Here is a 21889-nt window from a genome sequence, read left to right as displayed (position 1 = left end):
TGCTCGGCGACCTCCAGCTGCCGACGGTGGATGGCCAGCAGCTGGGGGTCCGTCGCCATCGGGTGGTGGTGCTGGGTCCGCCGTCTTCCCCGCCATGGGGCTGGTCGGTCCTCTTCCCCTGCCGAGGGGCTGGCCTGGAGTGATGTCCCCGGTGGGCTGTCCGGGACCACTGACACCTCTCCGGTCCTTCCGATGGTGCAACTGCGGAACACAGGAGGGGGGGAAGAAGAGTGGAGACAGCCGTTAGTGTGGGCCCCGAGCCGTGGCCCTTGTCCCCCCACCCCTCTGCTGCAGGTTCCCCATCCCCCTCCCTGGGAGATGCTGCTGCTGCTGCTGCTGGGTGTCCCACCTCCTCCCCCCGGGGGACCCTAGAGGTTCTGCTCCCCCCAGCCCTGGGGATGGGGCATGGCACTGTTGTGCTGGGGGGCAGGGGCTGATGCACTTTTCTGAGGGACATGCCACTGCTGTCCTTGGGGTCATGGTCATCTGGGCATGTGGAGGGCCCTGGTCATATCTATTACCCCCACTCCTCAACTCTGGGGGTGTGCACCGCAGGGGTACATACCTGATGGTCCACTTCCATGGTCGGGGGACACCCGCTCGGTGGACGCCCGGCTGGAGCTCCTCGAGGACATGATGATGTGCAGCCCCCCATCATTCGAGGAGGACTCCCCCTCCTCCTCCTCCGGTGTCCTGGGGGGGGGCCCCCAGGGTGCGGGGCTTGCCTCCGGGGCGGACTCCGCCTCCGGGACCTGCTGGGGCTCATCGGCCGATGTATCAAGGGTGGCCGGAGGGGAGGAGGTGTGCTGGGGGCCCAGGATGTCCCTGAGCTCCCTGTAAAAGGGGCAAGTGATGGGGGCGGCCCCAGATCGGCCAGCTGCATCCCAGGCCTGGGTGTAACCCTGCCGCAGCTCCTTCGCTTTACTGCGTACATGATCCGGAGTGTGGGCAGGGTGACCCCAGGCGGCCAGGCCCTCGGCCAGCCGAGCGAACGCATCCGCGTTCCGCCTCTTGCTCCCCATTACCTGGAGCACTTCCTCCTCACTCCAGAGCCCCAGCAGGTCCCGAAGTTCAGCCTCCGTCCAGGAGGGGCCCCGCTGCCGCTTCCCGGCCTGGCTGCCAGCCTGCGAGCCCTGGCTCCCCTTGGGGGGGGTGCCCTGGGGGCGCTTAGGGGGCTGGGGGGCGGCCATCGCAGCTCGGGGGGGTGTCTGTGGCTGCGGAGGAGCATGCAGGCTGGCCGCGTGGCAATGCTGCTGCCTGCACGCGCTCTCAGCTTCCTGCACAGGAAGGCAGGGGGCGGGGAGCTTTAAGGGGCCGCTGCATGCGGCCACCATCGAGCTCAGGGGCTGGAAAGAGCGTCTCTCAACCCCTCAGCTGATGGCCACCATGGCGAACCCCGCTATTTCGATGTTGCAGGACGCGCAACGACTACACGTTCCCTACTTAGACGTTGAACGTCGAAGTAGGGCGCTATTCCCATCCCCTCATGGGGTTAGCGACTTCGATGTCTCGCCGCCTAACGTCAATGTTAACTTCGAAATAGCGCCCAACGCATGTAGCTGTGATGGGCGCTATTTCAAAGTTGGCGCCGCTACTTCGAAGTAGGCGGCATGTGTAGACGCGGCCTATGAGAACACCTTCTCCTCTATCCCATGATTGCTTGCTTTAAGAGCTGTTTGTGTGGGAGCTCAAAGGTTGTCTGAAAGTCCAAGTCCAATGTATTAACTGGATCACCCTTCCACATGCTTGCTGACATCCTTAAAGAATTCTAATAGATTGAGGCATGATTTTCCTTTACAAGTGCCATATTGACTCTTCCCCCAGCATATTGTATTTCTTTGTGTTTCTAATTCAGTCCTTTACCACAGTTCTGACCAGCTTGCCTGGTGCTGAAGTTAAGCTTACCATAATCACCAGCATCAATTCTGGAGTGCTTATTGAAAATCAACATTACATTAGCTATCTTTCAGTCATCAGGTACAGATGCTGATTTAAGTAATAGATCTCAACAAAGCAAATTTAGTAGTTATATATTTTCATAGCTGAGTCCCTTCAGAACTCCTGGGTGAATGCCACCTGGTCCATGTGCCTTGTTAAATTTAGCAGTTCTAAAATTTTCTCTATTTACATCTCAACCAAGGACAATTTCTCAGACTTGTGATCTGAAAGAGAAGCTCAAGTATGGGAATCTGTATCTTATTCTTTGCAGCAAAGACCGATGCAAAAATTTTTAACTTGTCTTCAATGGTCTTTTCCTCCTTCATTGTTCCTTTAGCACCTTGATTGTCCAGTGGCCCCACTGACTGTTTGGCAGTCTTTCTGCTGCTGATAGTGGGTTTTTTTTCCTAGTTGCACTTTAAATTCTTTTTTTTTTTGTCCTTCTTAATTGTTTTACACTTGACTTGTCAGAGTTTGTTCTCTATTTTCCTTTTATAGGATTTGCCTTCCAATTTTTCATTGTCTTTCTGCCCCGTGTCTTTTTTTTCTCGGCTGTCCACAACAGAGATTTCTGTGAGCCCTTCAGGAACTTGGGTCTGTTTTTAGTCTCAGTCGCACAACACTGAGAACATGACAGTCTAACGTTAGCCCAGGAGTAAGATGTACAGCACATGATTCTGACAGTATTTTCAGGTGGCTTCATAGTAGCATTTAGTGATGAGTGAGATCTGTCACATCTTACCTTTGAGTCTGTTTTGTTAAGCAGATGCCAACTGGTTAGAAATGTGGAAGTGCAGAATGAGGGTCCTGAGAGAGGGAGAGGATCCTATAGCCAGGAATTATGGAAGAACCAGAAATGCAGCCTGTCCTGTACACAACAAGTAAAAAGTCTCTGATGTTGCTTTGAGTTTTATATGGACACAAACTGTATCAAAAAATATGAATGGCATTGAATTACACACTCTGCAGTCCTGGCTCAACATTAGCTTTGACCAGAAGTGGCCAACCCATGGCTCTCGAGGTGCCTACGGGTCTTTGAGACATTAAATGCAGCTCCTCCTTGGAGCCACGCAGTGGGAGAGCTGTTGGCTGCTCTGCGCATGCTCCCCACCACGTGGTGCAAGAAGTGCATTGTGGCTCCAGCGAGTTGCTGGCATCGAGTTGGTGGCGGAGGGCTGGAGGTTCCTGGCTCTGGGGGAGCGGGAAGGCATTGAGCCATGTATTATATTTATTTTTCTATATATAGATATGTATTATATCAATAGCTCAAATATATAATACATGGCTCTTTGTACTCTGTCTGTGGCTCATAGTCCATAACTGGTTGGCCACCTTGGGCTCAGACACTCTGCAGCTGACACACTACAGTCAGGGCCATCCAAAATTCATTGAAATATCTGGAGCTTTTGGGGCATGGAATTGGCTCAATGTGTAGTATGGATCCCAGTGTATTAAAATCCTAATAGGACTGCTTTACCCAATTAGAATAAATGCTTCCCCCCGCACTACCTCTCAGATTATACTTCTGCAGAGCATGAATTGAATGAGGCCTTGGAATGGTTTGCAGCAAAGACGGGTTATGTAAATAGAAAAGGAGGGAGCTGAGGTGGGTTTTGGTTTTGGAAGTGATAAACAACACCTGATATCATCTGTTCTGCAAATGTTTAGTCTGGTAACCCTCCAGAGGAAAAAATGCATCCACAATAGCTTTTGCATAGCAGGGTTCAGGCTTTGTGGATCTCTTTTGTGTATTGTGTTGGCACTGATTAGGATTCTCCCCCTCTACTTCTTTCATTTTCAAGCACATAGAATAGGGAGAAAGTAGGTATTCCACCACAAGAGAGCATCATGATATTGTGATAACCTTGCATCACCTTATCAGAAATGCAATTTGCCAAACACCTTTTTCTCTAGCTCCTGAAAGAGGGAAGCGCCGCCTTCAGCTTGGGGTGTATTTATTTAAAAGAATTTCCACACCAGCTCATCATGACTAATATTCCGTGCAATCATGTTCCTGTCTGTCATTTTCAGATGTGATTTATGTGCAGCTGCAAGAAGAAACTCATTCATTCATAACCAGGCACCTGACAGAACACAGTAGAGGACATTTACATTAAAGGGCATTGTTCTAAAAAGCAAGTTTTGCAGAATAAAGATCTGCTTTTAATTGCAGTGGTCTCTGAGCAACAGCCATCTCAGAGTTTGAAAGCTCAATGAGATGACAGTGGGGACAACAGAAACCTGCAAAAAACATTTTGGGAGATCTCTTTGGGATCTGCAGAGTTACTATTGAAAAGAGAAAGATCTTTGTGCCCCTAGGAAAGTTTCAGGAGGGGTCAGAGTGACCATTTTTTGTGGGGAATGTATTTTTCTGTCAATGCCACTGTGGGAAATGCTGCTTAAAAATACCTCTAGAGTCATGAAACTTTCATTATGCTTTTCCTTTCCATGTTAAATTATGAGACAATGAAAAAATGTGGGTGGCACTGGGGAGGACAAAATTGAGATCAAAATCAGAATCCCTGACCTCATGCTTCTATTGCTCAAGGTTATTGTGCTATAAAATCCCAGTGGGCCAAACATAGGAATCATTTAGTTTTGCTATGCCTTATTTTTTGCACCCTGCCTTGAAAAGGAGAAGCTGGTCTGAATCCTCTAATGTCCATGTTAACCACTTCATTCCAGTCAGCAACATAGCACAGAAATAATTCTGGTATGAAATGCAACTATGCAGTGTGTAAAAACAGCAAGAAGTCCTGTGGCACCTTATAGATTAACAAATTTATCAAAGCATAAGCTTCCGTGGGCACAGATCCACTTCATCAGATGCATGATGAAGTGGGACTTTGCCAGCTTATTCTCCCAGAAATCTAGCTTTATACGGTGCCCCAGGACTTCTCACTGTTTTGTGGATATAGACTAACACAGCTACCCTTCTGATACTTATGCAGTGTGTGTAAAGTGCCCCAAAATAACACGAATTGTGTGATGGTTGTCAGGGTATCTAGGCCTGTGAACCATCTGGTTACCTCCACCCACCCCACCTCCATCAGGTGGGAGCCAGCCAATTAGCCACTCAAGCACCTTCCACTGGACTCTGCCAGTCCGTATTTTCCCTGGCAGGTTAAGAGCTGATGCACCCTGGTCACAGAGTCTCTTTGAAGCATTCCACTGTAGCCTTCAGACCCTTCTGCATTCAATGCTCCTAGAAATACCAGGTTTACCATCCCCAAAAGGAAACATAGACACTGGCTTGTGTGATCAGCATCTTGCTTAATATGACTGCATTTATGTTTGTAGTGAAAACCAAAATACATTTATTTCTCTCTGATTCAAGTGATAGCAAGAATAGTACAAACAAATGGTTACATGAAACAAAATCATGACCCACTTTCTAGAGATGAAACGTACCAGGCTTACCTCTTATCTAAAGAAGTTTCTCTCATCCTCCCTGCAGCACTGAAATCAAAGTTGGCTGTGCTAGTTCTTACCTTGCTTTTCAGGTTAACAGTAAGGGTACCACAGTCCCCCGAGTGCCTTTGAAATGTTCCCAGATGGTGGTTTCAGTCCGTTCTGTCCTGAATGCTCACTGTAATACCAGATCTGCCATCACCAAAGAAATAGTACACACCAGATTGAATGAGGCAGCTCGGGATCAGCATTCTGCTAAATATCACGGCACTTAGATATTTTTAGAGTGAAATCTAGAGTATGTTTATTATCAAAGATTCAAATGGTAAAGAATAAAACAAAATCATAATGTTTTCTAGAGCCTAAACTTAACACAGAAGTTCGTCTCCCACCTTAAGTAGTTTCTCGCCCCAATGTTCTTTGCAGTATATCAACCATATATGGCTGAGATCCAGTTTTTGTCAATGTAAACACACTGCAAGTAACACTTCAGCGACCCAAAAAGTAATCTGCACAGTACTGGCTCAGTGACTAGAGCACTGGACTAGGAGCCAGCACACACAGATTCTATTGCTGACTCCATTATTCACTTGCAAAAGAACTTTAAAACAACAACAACACTGGGCTTGTAGCTGATTGTACGGTTATGCTGTTAAGACTTGCTTTTTTCCAGGTGGGGTTGGGGGTAATCCTGTTTGACTTCAGAAGTGCCAAATCAAGGAGGCCTAGCTTGGGCAGGAGGAATTCTTTAGACAGAAGGAGGAGGTCTTGGAAGCTATCTATTGAGAGTTCTTCCACACTGTCTTATAAACACTTCCTTTTCCCCAGGTCCCAGGGGAGGCTTGTCATGTTGCTCGTATTCCGGACTGCCACTTGGGAAGTCTGTTTTTAGTTCTGGACTCTGATGCAGACTTATTTGTCCTTGGCTTTGTAAACCCAGGGCTGTGACTTCAATCACTGAGGGGGCCTTTCAAGGGTCTGGGGCAGGTTAGATTTAAAAAAAAAAAAAAAAGGCTGTCAGGGATGGTGCTAGGTCCTGCTGTGACCACAAGGGACTGGATTTGATGACCTCTTGAGGTTCCTTCAGATTCTATGAGACAGTGTACTAAATGTTGCTTACGTCCTGATTGAAAGCCTATTAAGATAAAGGAAAAGACAACCATTGATGTCAGAAGTGCAGCTGGCCATGCCCAAATGCACAGACAGGCATTAGCGTTAGAAACAGATGTTAACACAAAGCATCATTTATAAATGAGTCTGATCAAAAATCCTGTTTCCTCTCAATCAGTTGCTTATATTTCACCCTTGTTGTGAGATCACTAGCTGGGCAGTTTTAATGGTCTTCCAGAGCTGACAAAACCTGAATTACTAATGTGGAAAACAATGTCCACCAAGGGAACTCACCCACCTTATTGGAGCCGTGGTGGTTAACAGACTCTTTTTGTTCTGCCTTTGTGTGTATCCCCAAAACTAGCATAAGCCCAGTGATTTTTCTCCTTTGCAGATGAAGTGTAAATTTTCTGTGCCTCCACTTCCCTAAATAGGGATAGTGATTAGCACCCTTCCAAAGTCACAATTCCTTTCACTCAATTTCTCAGGAATTTAAAAACCATCAATTTCATGAATTTATCTGTTGAAATCTATTGTCAGAGGTTCTGACACACAAGGAGTTTTGTGTGTCAGTGGCAGGGGCTTGTTAGGTTATTGTAAGTGGGGTTGCAGTACTTAGACCCTTACTTTTGCACTGCTGCTGGTGGCATCACTGCCTTACAAGCCGAGCAGCAGGAGAACGGCAGCGTCTGGCCTGGAACCCAGCATCAGCGCATCATTAAGAATGGAATGGGATAGTATTGCCACCTTTAATACTTCACTGCTGCTGGTGGGGTGCCGCCTTCAGAGGTGGGAGCCCAGCCAGCAGCCGTCACTCTCCAGCCGCCCAGCTCTGAAGGTCAGTACAAAGGAGAGGGTGGCAATATTGTGACATCCTCTCCCCAAAACAGAAACAAACCAAAACAAATAAAAAAAAAACTTGTAACCTCCTGAAACTCCTTTTGGGGGGCAAGACCTGCAAAGTGACAAACACCTTTCCACACACACCTGAAATCTGTATAGGACAGGATAGAAGCACATAAAAGACCAGATTTCACAGGGTGAAGACAAGATTTCAGTTTGACGTGTTTTTCATTGCCATGAGTTTGGTAGGTCCTTTTTTATGATACTGAACCACATTCACCAAGTGCCCAGAGACAGATGAATAAATGTGTTATACAAAAGGTAATAAGTCTCCTTAGTTATGTTCTAGCCTTTGTAAAGATTGGCTTTGCCTATTGCTTGAGGTTTTGAGGCCATGTGAAAAACATATCGGGGAGGGGGGGAAACTTCACAACCAGGGGAGACTTCTGCTTCAGTCCCTGTGTTGCTCTGTTTCATAAAGCACCCTGACTGTTGAAAGGATTCCAACTGGCTACCGTACTGCAGCACTGTCTTGCATTAGGTGGGTCATTTCTAGGCCCTGGATTGAATTTACTTCCATCCCAGGCAAACCTGGTGGTGGTCTGCTTTTACACTCTACAATTTGCAGAGCTAGCATCAAAGTATTAAGTTGGAGTTTTAATGAAAACCCCTATGCAGGATTAAATTGTTTCCATGTTGTTCGGAGTTTCCTGCTCTGCTGGCTTTTATTTTGTCCCATGTGTGAAAGGGTAGAAGGAGGAATCTGCAGGAAAGAATAGAGGGGAAATTCAGGATTACAGCCTTAAAAAGATAGAAGACAGTCGCAAAGAATTAAAGGTTATAATTGATACTGTCTGGCGTTGGTGAAGGTGATAGAAAAAATGTTCCTAAATCGCCAGGGCAATTAAACCGACACACATTATTTTAATACAACTTAGAATTTCAGTTCCTTAGCAAAACATTTTTGCCTGACAACTTTTTCTTGTTTCCTTCCCTTCTGTTATTTTTTTGCCTGAGGTCTTCCCAGACATTGTTGGTGTGGACTGCATCAATTGAATTCAGTGATCATTTAACTGATCTTGTCTTATGCACCCCCTCTCCCCATTCACCAGCAGGACTTTGGAACAGCTTAAATGTCTGCTCCCAGAAAACCCTTTTTCCTAGTGCATGCTGGGACGGAACACAAGTTTAGCAAGTGCTGTGTGGATAAATGCAGTGCAAACGTGGTCAGCGAAGCTAGCTAGTTTGTGCATCAGAGTTTCTGGTTACTGGGTCAATGCCCTCCATCTAGTAGAATAGCCACAATTAAAGTGAGCACTCTTGCTCACACCTGTTCATACCAGCAGAACAACAGAAAGCAGTGCTGGCTGAGGAAATGGGAAGGCGTTCCATCATCAAAAATGCTACTCTTTATCCCAATATTACAGTAGTGTGACTGGACACTTGACACTCATTACAATAATGCAAATCCTACAGTCATAACTTGAACGGGTGACAATAAGAGCAGAAGGCCTGTGGGCTGATGTTATGCCATCATGCTGAGTTTCTCCCCTTTATTGGATAGCCACCTCCTACCATGTCTTCAGTTGTGACTGCGGGTAGTTGTCTGTGGAGACCGTAGGACTTCCACAGCTCGGTATATTTATCCTACTTTCAGCTGATGATTGACCCCTACTTGCCAGAGACAAGTCCTGTGCCAAAGTGTTTGAATAGTCAGCAAACTGCAGTGCGTGCATGTGTGGGATCATGTGACTGAGCCGTTGAAAGCTGGGGTGTTCGAGGTTTTAGATGGTTTCTGATGGGTTGGAATGTAAATACTGCCAGCTGCCATGAACAAGAGAAATGTGTATACTAGATTGGTCAATGTGCAAAATCCTCTTAAGAAATATTATATATAGGAGTTGTCCGGTCATGCTTTTTATTATAAATTACTAACAGCTGGAATACTTAACATGTTTTAAAAGCGTAGATTAGAATATTGGGAACAAATGACTCACTGTAAATAGGGTTCAAATTCAATATAAATGTCAAGTGATATTCCAGCATTAACTGAGCCATACCACTTCCATGATTAGGTACGTATCATTTCTAATTGTATAGATGGGCAAGAGATTGCTGCTAGAAAAGCTCATGTTTATAGCTACTGACTGACCTGGCAGAGTGACATACATACACTTGAGTAAGTGTCTCCTTCCCCCCCGCCCCTGAAATGCATTTGGATATTCTAACCGCATGTGACCTTCTCCGTTTTGTTTTTAAACAGATGGATCTCTCAGTGGAAACTCTCTATAGCTTCATGCAAGAGCGCCAGAAAAGGTACGCCAAGTATGCCGAGCAGATCCAAAAAGTCAACGAGATGTCTGCTATCCTCCGCCGCATACAGATGGGCATTGACCAGACAGTCCCACTCATGGAGAGGCTGAACAGCATGCTGCCTGAAAGCGAGAGGCTGGAACCCTTCACCATGAAACCTGACAGGGAGCTCAAGTTATAGTCGCCCCAGACTCCCTTTCCTTCAAACGCTCAGCACAAGGACACGCTTCCAGCACACCCAGTTGGCAGTCCTTTGGAATAGACAGCTTTGATGCCTGACTTTTTGCCAGGCTTTAAGAGAAGTGCGGTCTCAGCAGCCAGAACTGTGAATTGAAACTGTACCGCCAGGAATAAAGGAGCTCCCTATTCCGATTGTTTGGAGAAGAAAATTGACCCTTCCTTTATCCCCATCATTTGTTCGGAAACACGTGCGCTTCAGTCCTGTACCTAGATCCAGCCTCAGAGGAGCAATTTTAGAAAAAATTCAAAGGGCGTATTGGCTGTAATAACTCCTGTAATGTACTTCCTGTGCCACTGAAGAAGTGGATAATTAGATGGCTGACAGATCTGTACAATAGTCCCCAGCCCTGAAAACACATTTTATAGGTGAAAGTGTTGAGCGAGGAGCAGGCTGATTAAATCTGCCTGTGGTTGTACTTAATGTGGCTTGCCTGGCAAGGGAGTTTCCCTTTCAGTTCTAAGTCAGTATTTCGTTCCTTGAGGCTCCTGTTTTAATGGTCTTACTAATTTATGGGGCTCTAAATGAATAACTGTTCCCCTTCCACGTGTCTGTGTCGTCATTGTTATCCAGACCCTGCTCTAAACCGTCTCCCCACCAAGTGCCGCTTATCTGGGATATTTACCCCCTAGCAATACTGTCACAGCCTGGGCCTCTCTCTTTCTGTTCTGCATCAGGAGATGAATGGGAGGTGATGAGAGCTTTGAACGTGCCAGTCAAATCGTACACGTGCTGCTGGCTTTAACTGGGAGACTGTAGTTCTAGTGTTCAAGGGCAGCTGAAGCGTGTGTTGAGCTGGCTGTGGTGGCTCTGCTGCATTCATTTTGAGAGCGGTTGTGAGTATGGTGTTTCATGGCTAAAACCACCCAGGTCTTTGCAGGCCCACTGACTGGGGGAGGCGGAAAGAGGGCAGGAGTCCTGGGCTCCTTTGAAGAGCGTTAGCAGCACTGCTCCACCACTCCATGTGGATCTAAGGGTGGGGAGGGGGCAGTGCTGAGAGGTGGGGGGGGGTGCTGTGTGCCGACTGCCCTTGCCCTGCCCCTTCTGCCATTGGCTACGCCCTCTCCTGGGGCACAAAGCTAGATCCCTTTTCCCCATGGCCTGAGGTGGCTGTCAGCCCCACTGGACCTTTGGGATTGGGCTCAGCAAATTTCTCCAATGGTAACAGGAGGCTGTCAGTCTATGGCAAACACCCCACACAACTGGGAGGGAGGCGGCACAGTTGTGTGGGAAGAGAGCTGCTCAGGGACATGGTCCCTGATTTCTGTTCCTAGCTCTTTCACTTGCCTGGTGGGGGAGATTGGCAGGTCAGTTCACTTCTCTGTGCCATGGTTCCTCCATCTCTAAAATGGGGTTAATGATACTTTACTCACCTTTGTGCAGTGCTTTGTGATCTCTAGATGAGTGGTGCTGGGTGAGAGTGATTAGTCTTAACTCAGAAAGCGAGGAACTCTTCCCTGCTTTTGGCTTGTAGTGGCCTCAGACAAAATCAGGACCCATGGTCAGGCCCAAATTGGTGCTTCTTGCTTCTAGCACAGGATGCCCCTGAGGGTGAAATGAACACCAGTATCTGGCTTGAGTGATTGCTACACCATTCCATGGAGTACATGCTGCAGCAGGAATCCCGAAGCAGGGTGTGGTTCCTGTTAGGTGCTTTGAAAGTCAGCAGTCCATATGCGGTTCTATTTGAGATCCTTTGGTGACATTCTCCCCATGTAGTAGGGTTTGGTAACTTACCCAAAGACTTTTTTGAATGCCTCCTTTAGTGCTTCAAAAACCCCTCATTATACTTGTAGAGAAGGTACTCAACCATCATTTGCGTCTATGTGAATAAGAACGGTTCAAGCTTCTTCAGTATTAATTGCTTTACTTTGCTGCATTAGCAAAGGCCTGGGGTGATGGTGCTGGGTCTGGTCTTCTGGAGAGCAGTCCACTTAGACTTATGTGAAATGTTGCAATGGTTGGAGTCAAGCCCTCTGAACGTTGTGTGGGAATAGGTCCCTTTGAAATGAGGAACAATTAGCTGTTCAGATTTAGCAAACGATTTATTAGCAGGATACGTGTAGGTGAAGGCACCTTAACAGGCCCATTTCCCCGCTGCTTTGTACAACGTGTACTTGTGAGCAAAACATGCCAAATCCGAACTCTTCCGTTCCTCACACCAACAATAGCCATTTTACAAACACTTTGCACAAATGTTAACGACAACACAAAATGCAAGCAAGAGGGAATCAGGCCCCAAGGTCCTGAGCTGTTTCTTAGGTTGTCAGAGGCTTGCAAGCCAAAACCCATTCAACATAGAGCACCTCGTTAGTGGTGAGATCCTGTTGACAAAATGTGCAGCGTTGTCATAAGATCCCTTACATGTGTTGGAGCAACCCTCCTCTCTGCCCACTGTTCCATCATCCACGGGTGTCTGACATTCCCTTCAGCAGCCTCAAACAGCTGTCATGTTTCCTTAATTTAACCTGGCACAAGTATCATCTCCTCTCCCAGATTACACTTCTTCATCATCAATAACAGTCGGCTCAGCACCTGTTGGTGTCTGATGCCTCTCTCACTACTTCCTTTTGCATTTCTTTGTCCAGTGAAGAGTGGCTTAGTTTCTGTAGACTACCTCCGCACCAATCTATACATTCTCTGTGGGGTCTGCCTCTCCTATTCGAACCGTCCATTATGCCGAATACCAGGGGTCTTGATTTTTCGTTTGTCATTCATTCTGCAAATATGCCCAAACAGTTGTAGTTTCCATTTTATAACCTTCTGCAGCAGGTTCTCTTTCGGCTGTATCTTCCTATATAATTCCTCATTGGTGACCTTCTCCATCCATCCTGTTTCTCAGAATCTTTCTATAACAACTCCTTTCGAACGCCAATATTCTTCCTTTCGAATCTTTCATTATCACCCATGTCTCACATCCATACAACATGCTGCTGAATACACATTTTCTAGATGCTCAGCTTCGTTCTTAAGCTAATCGCTTTGCTTTTCCAGATCTTATCCATCACCTTCAAACTCGCTCTTGCTTTCGCTATTCTAGTCACTATTTCCTTCTTACAGTCTAGATCATGTTATGTTGCTCCCGAGATGTGAACTTCTCTACATTTTCTAGTTCAATACCATTGACACTGATCTTCTTTCCTATTTTCTTATCTCAAAATACCATAGTTTGTTTTATTGATGTCAGTCTGTACTGCTTCCCTTCTTCGTTTAACACCTGCACTGTTTTCGCTAGCTTCTCCTCATCGTCCTCAATGATAACTATATCATCCATGAACCTTAAGTTGTTAATTCTTTTCCCATGCACAGATATCCCTTCTACCTCTTCCTTGATCTTGTCCATCGCTCTCTCCATGTGCAGTGAAGATACTTGGCGAAATTGGATCTCCTTGTCTCATACCTCTGCTTGTTTTAAACCAGCTTCCCAACTTCCCGCGTGTTCTCACTGCCGCCTCCGCATTGTCATTGATATCCTTCAACAACCGTATCAGTCTGCTATCCACTCGTATGCTCCTCCACCACCCAAGTCACTTTCTGATCTATGTTGTCAAATGCCTTTTGAAAATTGATGAAGCAAGTGTATATGCGCCAATGTACTTCCTTGCTTGGGTATTGTCACTAGCACAGATCTTGTCCATTCCTTAGGTGCCTTCCCTTCTTTCCATGCTATATTACATAGTCAGTGTACTTCCAGAATCATGCTTTCTCTGCCTTATTAGATCATCTCTCCTGTGATCTTACCATTTCCAGGGCTCTTGTTGTTCTTTAGTTGTTTCACTGCTTTTTCTACTTCCTCCTTCGAAATATTGGTCTCTGTCTTGATGCTCGGTGGAGATCTCTCTTTCAGTTCTTCAATCAGTCTCTGAGACACTCGGTTCCAACTGTGCGTGGCATAGATTGTGCAGCAATGGACATGATATTGCACCAATCTTCTCCCTGTTCATGATCACTTCTTCGTTCTCATCTTCGATCGCCATCTGCTTTGGTTGCTATTTCCTATTAATATTCCTGATTGTCTTATACACTTCCCTGTTCACCGTAATACCTCTCTGTATCTTCACATTGCTCCTCTAACCATTTCTCCTTATTCTTTCTGGCTGCTTTCCTTACCTCATTGCATTTCACCCTATATTGCTGTTCTGCCATCTCAGAGACATCTCTTCTGATCTTCAACACTCTCTTCTCTTAAGCCAACTTCAGTGTCTTTTGGGTTACCTACTTCTCATTGACCTTTTCTTCTTCTGGAACAGTCTGCTCAATTGCCTCTTCCATAGCGATGGCTATCCCTGCGACTCTCTTATCTAGGTGGCGATATTCTTAATCTTTTATTTGAGTGCTGCTCTGTATGCATTCCCTGTTTCTTCCTCTCATAGACTCGCCACTTCTCTTCTTCTTTTCTTAAACTGTGTCTTACATTTTCTTTTGAGTTTTATCTTGATGTTTGCAATCACTAGACTGTGGTCTGAGTCTATATCCACTCCTTGGAAAGTTCGGCACCAAGGTACTGATGTTATCCATCTACTTATCAAAATCATATCTAATCATGTTCTTTACCTTCGCCTCATTCGATCACCATGTCCACCTCCTACGGTCCTTTTGTTGGAATCTTGTGTTGCAGATCACCATCTCATGCTCTGTAGCAAACTCTAGTGGTTTCTCACCTTGTTCATTTCTTTCTCCAGATCCAAACCTTCCCATGACTCTCATTTCGTTTCCTGACCAAATTACTTTACAAACGCGCATTTCTCCTGATCCTGTCCGACGCATCTCTGCCAGTCCAGGTTTTTGGCATCAGTATCTCTCCATCTCCTGAAGCAGCTCTAATTTTCCAGTTGCCCAGTGTTTGGACGTTCCATGTTCCAAAGGATAGCACGTGTTAGTTGTAGAAGAGCCCTAGGGCTCTGGCTGTTCTACAAACTCAGTAGCCAACTTATTGACCCAACCTCGATTGTTTGATTGGTATCGCAGACCTTGTTTGTCCGGGCGACATCCGAGCCGGCATCTTTTATCATTTAGTTGTACTGGTATCAGATTTCAATCGTATTGTTGTTTGATGGTCAACGCATTGGCACACATCTGACCAACCCTCCTCCTTCATCCAGGCTTGGGACTGGCATGGAGCTCATAGAGGCTTCATGGCAGAGTTAGATTACGCTTGCTTGAGGTCAAGGAAGGGAAATAATCAGTCCCAAACCAGTGGTGAGTTGAATGAGCCATATCCCACAGCTTTGCAGAGCTAGAAGCTGGAGGCTTATACCATTAGGTAGGTCATGAGATATCAAAGCTTAAATTGTGTTAGGCCTTTTTCATTGGTTTTGGTATCATAACGTTTTCTCTCCAACAGAGGTCTGGCTGGTTGGACTCCTGGTATTTAAGTACTACATCAAAGATGCCCTGTAGCCTTAGGCTCTGCAGTTTATTCTGTCTCTCCAATTGTGGTGTGTGCACACATACATACACAACATTTCCCACCTTCTAAGTACTTTCCACTCTTGCTCCTTGCAGCACAAGTGAGCAGGTGTCTTGAGTATCGTCTCCATTTTATCAGGGAGGTAGTTTTGTTAATCTGTAGCTTCAAGAACAACAGGAAGTCTTGTGGCACCTTATAGACTAACAGATATTTTGGAGCATAAGCTTTCGTGGGCAAAGACCTGACTCACGCATCTGATGAAGTGGGTCTTTGCCCACGAAAGCTTATGCTCCAAAATATGTTAGTCTATAAGGTGCCACAAGACTTCCTGTTGGTCTCCATTTTATTACATTTGCAAAAAAACTGAGGCAGGGATGTAATTTACTGCAGATGACACAGGAAGTTGGGGCTGCTTAAGTTTTATGCAATGTTGCGAGGAAGTGTCAAGAAAATAGTCTGATTGTGGGCTGGGGCGGAATATTATTTGTGAGGATCATGTGATGTAGATCTCTGGACACTGCTGAGCATCCCTGTATAGTGGTTTACAAATAGCAAGGAAACAGTAATATGGGATGCAGGCCCCTGGGTCACGTATCCAAAACAATAGTAAAAATCAATAGCTTAATTGGCAAGGAATCCTGTAACTGGGCCCACACGCCAAGCATCTGCACAAATGTTATTCTGTTCAATGGGTGGCACAGGAAGTGTAATGATTGCTTTGTAAAATACCAGGTATATCCCCTGTAACTGTTCGCAATTCTATTTCATCTCTCCACCATTAGTTTTAATGAGAATAAGTCTTTGGACCACCTGTGGAGGGAAAGCTAGGCCTGTCTGTATGGCCATAAACTGCTACTTTGTTTTGCTGCTGTTGGTTTTCTTAGCTGCCGCTGTACTCCCGTTTCCATGGCCTGCTTATTGGCTTCATCTCTGGCAAGTGTGATACGTAAGGTATTTAGATGCTCTTCTTCCTTCATGCTGTTCAATATATCACTTGGGATAAGCCTTGAGTCCCCAGCCTACTAATGCAATTCCTTTTCCAACCCTCCTCCCAGACAGCATCTGAAATAGTCCCAATAACTGTCTTTGGTAATCATCCGTGAAGCCCAGCTTGCCAGCCGCTCTGAAGGAGATGAAGTCCCATACCTTGAAACTGATAGTAGGTGTTGAAGGTGATGGTAAAAGACAAGTAAATATTGTCTGCTGCTGCATTATGATGTAAAAACAGGTGTGAGGAATCGAGGGATTCTAAAAACTTGCGCGGTGGCTTAGGTTACTTTTGTTTTAAACAAGAAATGTTGGGCTTTGACTTCCTGTTGTTATTGATGGAAAATCCTCTGGAGAGCGAGCTGGGTTTCTGACATCAGATGGCTTTGAAATTTTGTCTAAACCAGCAGTTCTCAACCCATGCCCTGTAGGCTGCGGTCTAGCTGTGTGCTTAACAAAACAAACAAACAAACAAAAAAAAAACTTCATATTTTGCTGCTCTGGTCTGCTGAGGGCAGGGCTGGCAGAGGGAGAGACAGCATCTGGCAGCCTGGTGGAGCACTCCTGCCAACAGGTCCCTCGTGAATTGTGTGGGGGCTGGGCCACTGGATCTCTGGGCAGGTTTGTGAGGGCAGCAGTGCTCTGGGCAGTGAGGGAGAAAGGGATTTATGGGAGCAATGGTTTGTGGGGAGCCAGGGTTCAGATAGGACTCCATGGCCACTCCTATGTCAAGGCTGCCAGCCTGAGCTCAGAGCTCCACTCCTGCCACAGCGCAGAGGTCCCAACTACACTGCCCTTTGTGGTTGGGTTCTGGGGTCAGGGCACAACTCTCTGGAGGAGTCTCTGGAGGGAGCAGTGATGGGCATAGGGAATTGTAGGGAAGTTGGAGGGGGCACTGTGGTTCTCAGCCTGTGACCTGCATAGCACACAGTAGCCGTGTCTACACGTGCACGCTACTTCGAAGTAGCGGCACTAACTTCGAAATAGCGCCCGTCACAGCTACACACGTCGGGCACTATTTCGAAGTTAACTTTGACGTTAGGCGGCGAGACGTCGAAGTCGCTAACCCCATGAGGGGATAGGAATAGCGCCCTACTTCGACGTTCAACATCGAAGTAGGGACCGTGTAGTTGTTGCGCGTCCCGCAACGTCGAAATTGCGGGGTCCTCCATGGCGGCCATCAGCTGAGGGGTTGAGAGACGCTCTCTCCAGCCCCTCAGCTCAATGGTGGCCGCATGGAGCGGCCCCTTAAAGGTCCCCTCCCCCTCCCTTCCTGTGCAGGAAGCTGAGGGAACGTGCAGGCGGCAGCCCAGACACGTGGCCAGCCTGCACATTCCTCAGCCAGTACAGCCACCCACCCAGCTGCGATGGCTGCCCGGCAGCCCCCCCAGCACCCCCAGGGGACCCCCCCCAAGGGGAGCCAGGGTAGCCAGCCCAGCCAGGCGGGCAGCCAGCCCAGCCAGGCGGGCAGCCAGCCCAGCCAGGCGGGCAGCGGGGCCCCTCCTGGACGGAGGCCGAGCTGTGGGACCTGCTGGGGCTCTGGAGTGAGGAGGAAGTGCTCCAGGTAATGGGGAGCAAGAGGCGGAACGCGGATGCGTTCGCTCTGCTGGCCGACGGCCTGGCTGCCCGGGGTTACCCTGCCCGCACTCCTGATCACATCAGGAGTAAGGTGAAGGAGCTGCGGCAGGGTTACTCCCGGGCCCAGGATGCGGCTGGCCGATCTGGGGCCGCCCCCGTCACTTGCCCCTTTTACAGGGAGCTCAGGGACATCCTGGGCCCCCGGCACACCTCCTCCCCTCCGGCCACCCTTGATACCTCGGCCGACGAGCCCCAGCAGGCCCTGCAGCCGGAGTCCGCCCCGGAGGTAAGCCCCACACCCGGGGGCCCCCCCTGGAGCCCACCCCCGGGCCATCGCGGCAGGAGGAGGAGGAGGGGGGCTCCTCCTCCACAGAATCCGGGCTGCAGATCCTCCTCCTGCCATCCTGGAGCAGCAGCCGGGCCTCCGCCCCCCAGGGATCTCCAGACCGTGGGAGTGGACTGTCAGGTATGTACCCCCCTCTGGTGTACACCCCTGGGCTTGAGGGGCGGGGGGTAATAGATATGTGTCCAGGGCCCCCCACATGCTCACATGGCCATGGCCCCAAGGACAGCAGGGCCATGTCCCTCACAGCAGTGCATCAGCCCCTGCCCCCCCACCCACCCCGCACGACAGTGCCATGCCCCATCCCCGGGGCAGGGGGGAGCGGAACCTCGAGGGGCCCCCGGGAGGAGGGGGTGGGACACCCCGCGGCGGCGGCGGCGGCAGCAGCAGCAGCATGTGATGGAGTGGGGGGAGTGCAAAAGGGAGACTCAGGCTACATAGGAGCAACAAGAGCTGAATAGCTCCCAGGGGCAAAGGATGATCCTGGGGCTACAGCTGGCAGGTGACAGCTCCGCCCTGAACAAAGAGGAGGGAGGAGCCGAGCTGGCTTGGAATTGGGGGTGGGGGCGGGGGCCACAGGTAGAGGCTAGGGGAAGGGAGAGCTGGAAGGCAGCCAGCCTGAGGAGGGGGAAAGCTGCATCCCAGTGGGGCACCTCTTGGGGTCTTCTCCCCAGGACGGGTTGGAAGGACTGTCTCTTCCGACAGCTGGTGCTGTCACTCCTGGGAGAAACTGGGCATCTGTGGCCTAAGAAACCTCTCCTGCTCTCAGACCCTGCGGGGTGAAGTGAGAGTCGCTCCCACCAGGGGACGGGGTGCAGGGCAGGGGGACCCCTAAACCCCATCCATCACAGCAGCATCTCCCGGGGACGGGGATGGGGAACCTGCAGCACAGGGCTGGGGGGACAAAGGCCACGGCTCGGGGCCCACACTAACGCCTGTCTCCATTCTTCTTCCCCCCTTCCTCTCCTGTGTCCCGCAACTGCACCATCAGAAGGACTGGAAGAGAGCGCCGGCGAGGCCTCAGTGGTCCCGGAGAGCCCTCCGGGACCATCGCTCCAGGCCAGCCCCTCGGCCGAGGACCGACCAGCCCCACGGCGGGCTAGACGGTGGACCCCGTGCCACCAACAGCCGACGGCGACAGACCCCCAGCTGCTGGCCATCCACCATCGGCAGCTGGAGGTCACGGAGCAGCACCTGCAGCTGCAGGAGCGGGCACTGGCCTGGCGCCAAGAGGCATGGGGGGCCTACATGGAGACTTTCAACCGCCTGGTGGACTACTTGGCCGCGCTGGCCGCCGCAGCGCCCACCGTGCCTGCTCCACCAGCCGCACCACCAGCTGCTCCGCCTGTCGCCGTCCCGTCCGCTGTCGCCCCACCACCGAGGGCCGGAGCGCCGAGGGACCCCTGGAGCCAGCTGAGACGCGCCAGGCATATCTTCCGGTCCGGCCCGCCCCCAGCCAGCCCCGGACAGGGCTGTGGCCGCGGCGGGGCTCCCGGCCGCCCACGCCCAGTGCCGGACTTTAGGGGCGAGGGGCCCGGGACGTGGCCCCCCCCTTGTATATAGTTTGAAGTTATTATTTTGTGCCCCCCGTTTGCCCCGTCACCCCCATGTAAATAGTTCTCCCCTTTATCCTCCCTGGTTTTCTTTTTATGAATGAGGACACTTTTTTCTTACTATTGTTTTATTTGTACATATTACTTTGGTTCCACATGTTGTATATAGTTTGTTCTTGTTTTATATATTTATAGTTTAAAAAAAAAAGGTCTCAAAGAAAAAGCAGTTTAAGTTCAGCCACAAGTGCGTGCTGTCATTTGTCCAGGAAAAGTGGGAGGCGGGGGTGCGGTTGGGTACTCCATGGTGTGGGCGTTGGGGCAGGAGTGTGGTGGAGGAAGGGGAGGGCAGTGGGGGGCCTGGCAGAGTTCACCCCGCGGCCTCCTCATGGAAGTGGGCCCACAGGGCCTCCCGGACCCGGATCCCTTCGGGGTCCACCTGCCGACTGGGGGCAGCGGGTGGCTGGACGTCGGCCCTGCCGGCCTCCACAGCCCAGCCGTGGAAAAAGGCCCCCCCCTTGCTCTCCACCAAATTGTGCAGAGCGCAGCAGGCACCCACAATCAGGGGGATGTTGTTGAGGCCCGCATCCAGGCGGGTCAGGAGACATCTCCAGCGTCCTTTCAGGCAGCCAAATGAGCGCTCCACCACCTGGCGCGCGTGGTTCAGGCGCTCGTTGAAGCGCTCCTGGCTAGCGGAGAGATGGCCCGTGTACGGGTGCATGAGCCAGGGCCGGAGGGGGTATGACGCAGAGGGGCATGGTGGTGTCCCCCAAAGGGATCTCCCGCTGGGGGATGTAGGTCCCTGCCTCCAGCCGGTGGCACAGGCCCGAGTTCCGGAAAACCCGGGCGTCATGGGTGCTGCCAGGCCAGCCCATATAAATGTCCTGGAAACATCCCCGGCTGTCCACCAAGGCCTGGAGGACCACAGAATGGTAGCCCTTGCGATTCAGGTATCGTCCTCCACTGTGATGCGGGGCGCGGATGGGGATGTGAGTCCCATCCAGAGCCCCGAAGCAGTTGGGGAAGCCCAGGGTGGCAAATCTGCGATGGTGGCATCTGGGTGCCCCAGCCTCACAAGCCTGTGCAAGAGCATGGCGTTGATGGCACGCACAACCTGCAGAGAAAGCACATGGGACAGCACCAATGAGGGGTGAGCAGGGTGTGCGTGGCCCTGCCCTGCCCGGGCCTCCCTCCCCTGCCCTGCCCTCCCCCCGTGGGTTCTCTTACCTCCATGAGGACAGCCCCGACGGTGGCCTTGCCGACACCAAACTGCTGCCCCACGGATCGGTAGCTGTCGGGAGTGGCCAGCTTCCAGGCAGTGATGCCGACCCGTTTCTCCACTGTGAGGGCACGCCGCGTGGCGGTGTCCTGGTGCCTGAGTGCGGGGGTGAGCCACTGGCACAGCTCCATAAATGTCTGCCGGCTCATTCTGAAGTTCCTGAGCCAGCGGTCGTCGTCCCACTCCCCAAGCACCAGCCGCTCCCACCAGTCGGTGCTGGTGGGGTAGCTCCACAGCCGCCGGCGTGTGAGGCGGGGGTGGAGGCGGGGTGCTGCAGGGTTGGGGGTTGAGCCCTGCTGCCCTGGGGGCAGCTCCTCCTCCTGTGTAGCAAGGAGGTGCTCAGCTGCCTCCCTCATGGCATGGGCCAGGGCAAGCCCTGCTCCTGCCGGGAGGGCTGGGTGGACCTCTGGCAGCGGCGGCTGCTGCTGCTGCTGGGGGTCCATGACTGCGGCGCCCGGGGTCTGTGTGCCTATGGCTCTGCAGACCGCGTGCTGTGCAGGCTGTGTGTGTCTGGGAGGGGCCCTTTAAGGGAGCGGCTAGCTGTTGCCCCGGAAGCGCTAGTCCGCCCTGTGACCCTGTCTGCAGCTGTGCCTGGCATCCCTATTTCGATGTGTGCTACTTTGGCGTGTAGACGTTCCCTCGCTGCACCTATTTCAATGTTGGGCTGCGCAACGTCGAAGTTGAACATCAACGTTGCCAGCCCTGGAGGACGTGTAGACATTATTCATTGAAATAGCCTATTTCGATGTCGCTACATCGAAATAAGCTATTTCGATGTAGGCTTCACGTGTAGATGTAGCCAGTGGGCCTCATGTGCAGTCCACAATGATAAACAGGTTGAAAACATCTGTTTTAAACACTGTATGCTTCAGTAACACCTGTTTAACTC

At 50.0% G+C, this 21889-nt stretch overlaps 1 protein-coding gene across 1 annotated transcript in view; it reads left to right on the top strand.

Moving 5' to 3' along the window:
- The window catches only part of BORCS5 (BLOC-1 related complex subunit 5), a 97062-nt gene extending 86669 nt beyond the window's left edge, over positions 1 to 10393 (top strand). Inside the window, exon 4 of the mRNA XM_074983682.1 lies at positions 9566 to 10393. Coding sequence (XP_074839783.1) covers positions 9566 to 9796 — 231 coding nt within the window. The 3' untranslated portion in view covers positions 9797 to 10393. The remainder of the gene's footprint in view (positions 1 to 9565) is intronic.
- Positions 10394 to 21889: the final 11496 nt, after the last annotated feature.

Source organism: Carettochelys insculpta, chromosome 1 (assembly GCF_033958435.1).
Source record: "Carettochelys insculpta isolate YL-2023 chromosome 1, ASM3395843v1, whole genome shotgun sequence".
NCBI lineage: Eukaryota > Metazoa > Chordata > Testudines > Carettochelyidae > Carettochelys > Carettochelys insculpta.
Note: the sequence above shows the minus strand (reverse complement) of the source record. Positions and strands in the feature narration are given on the sequence as shown.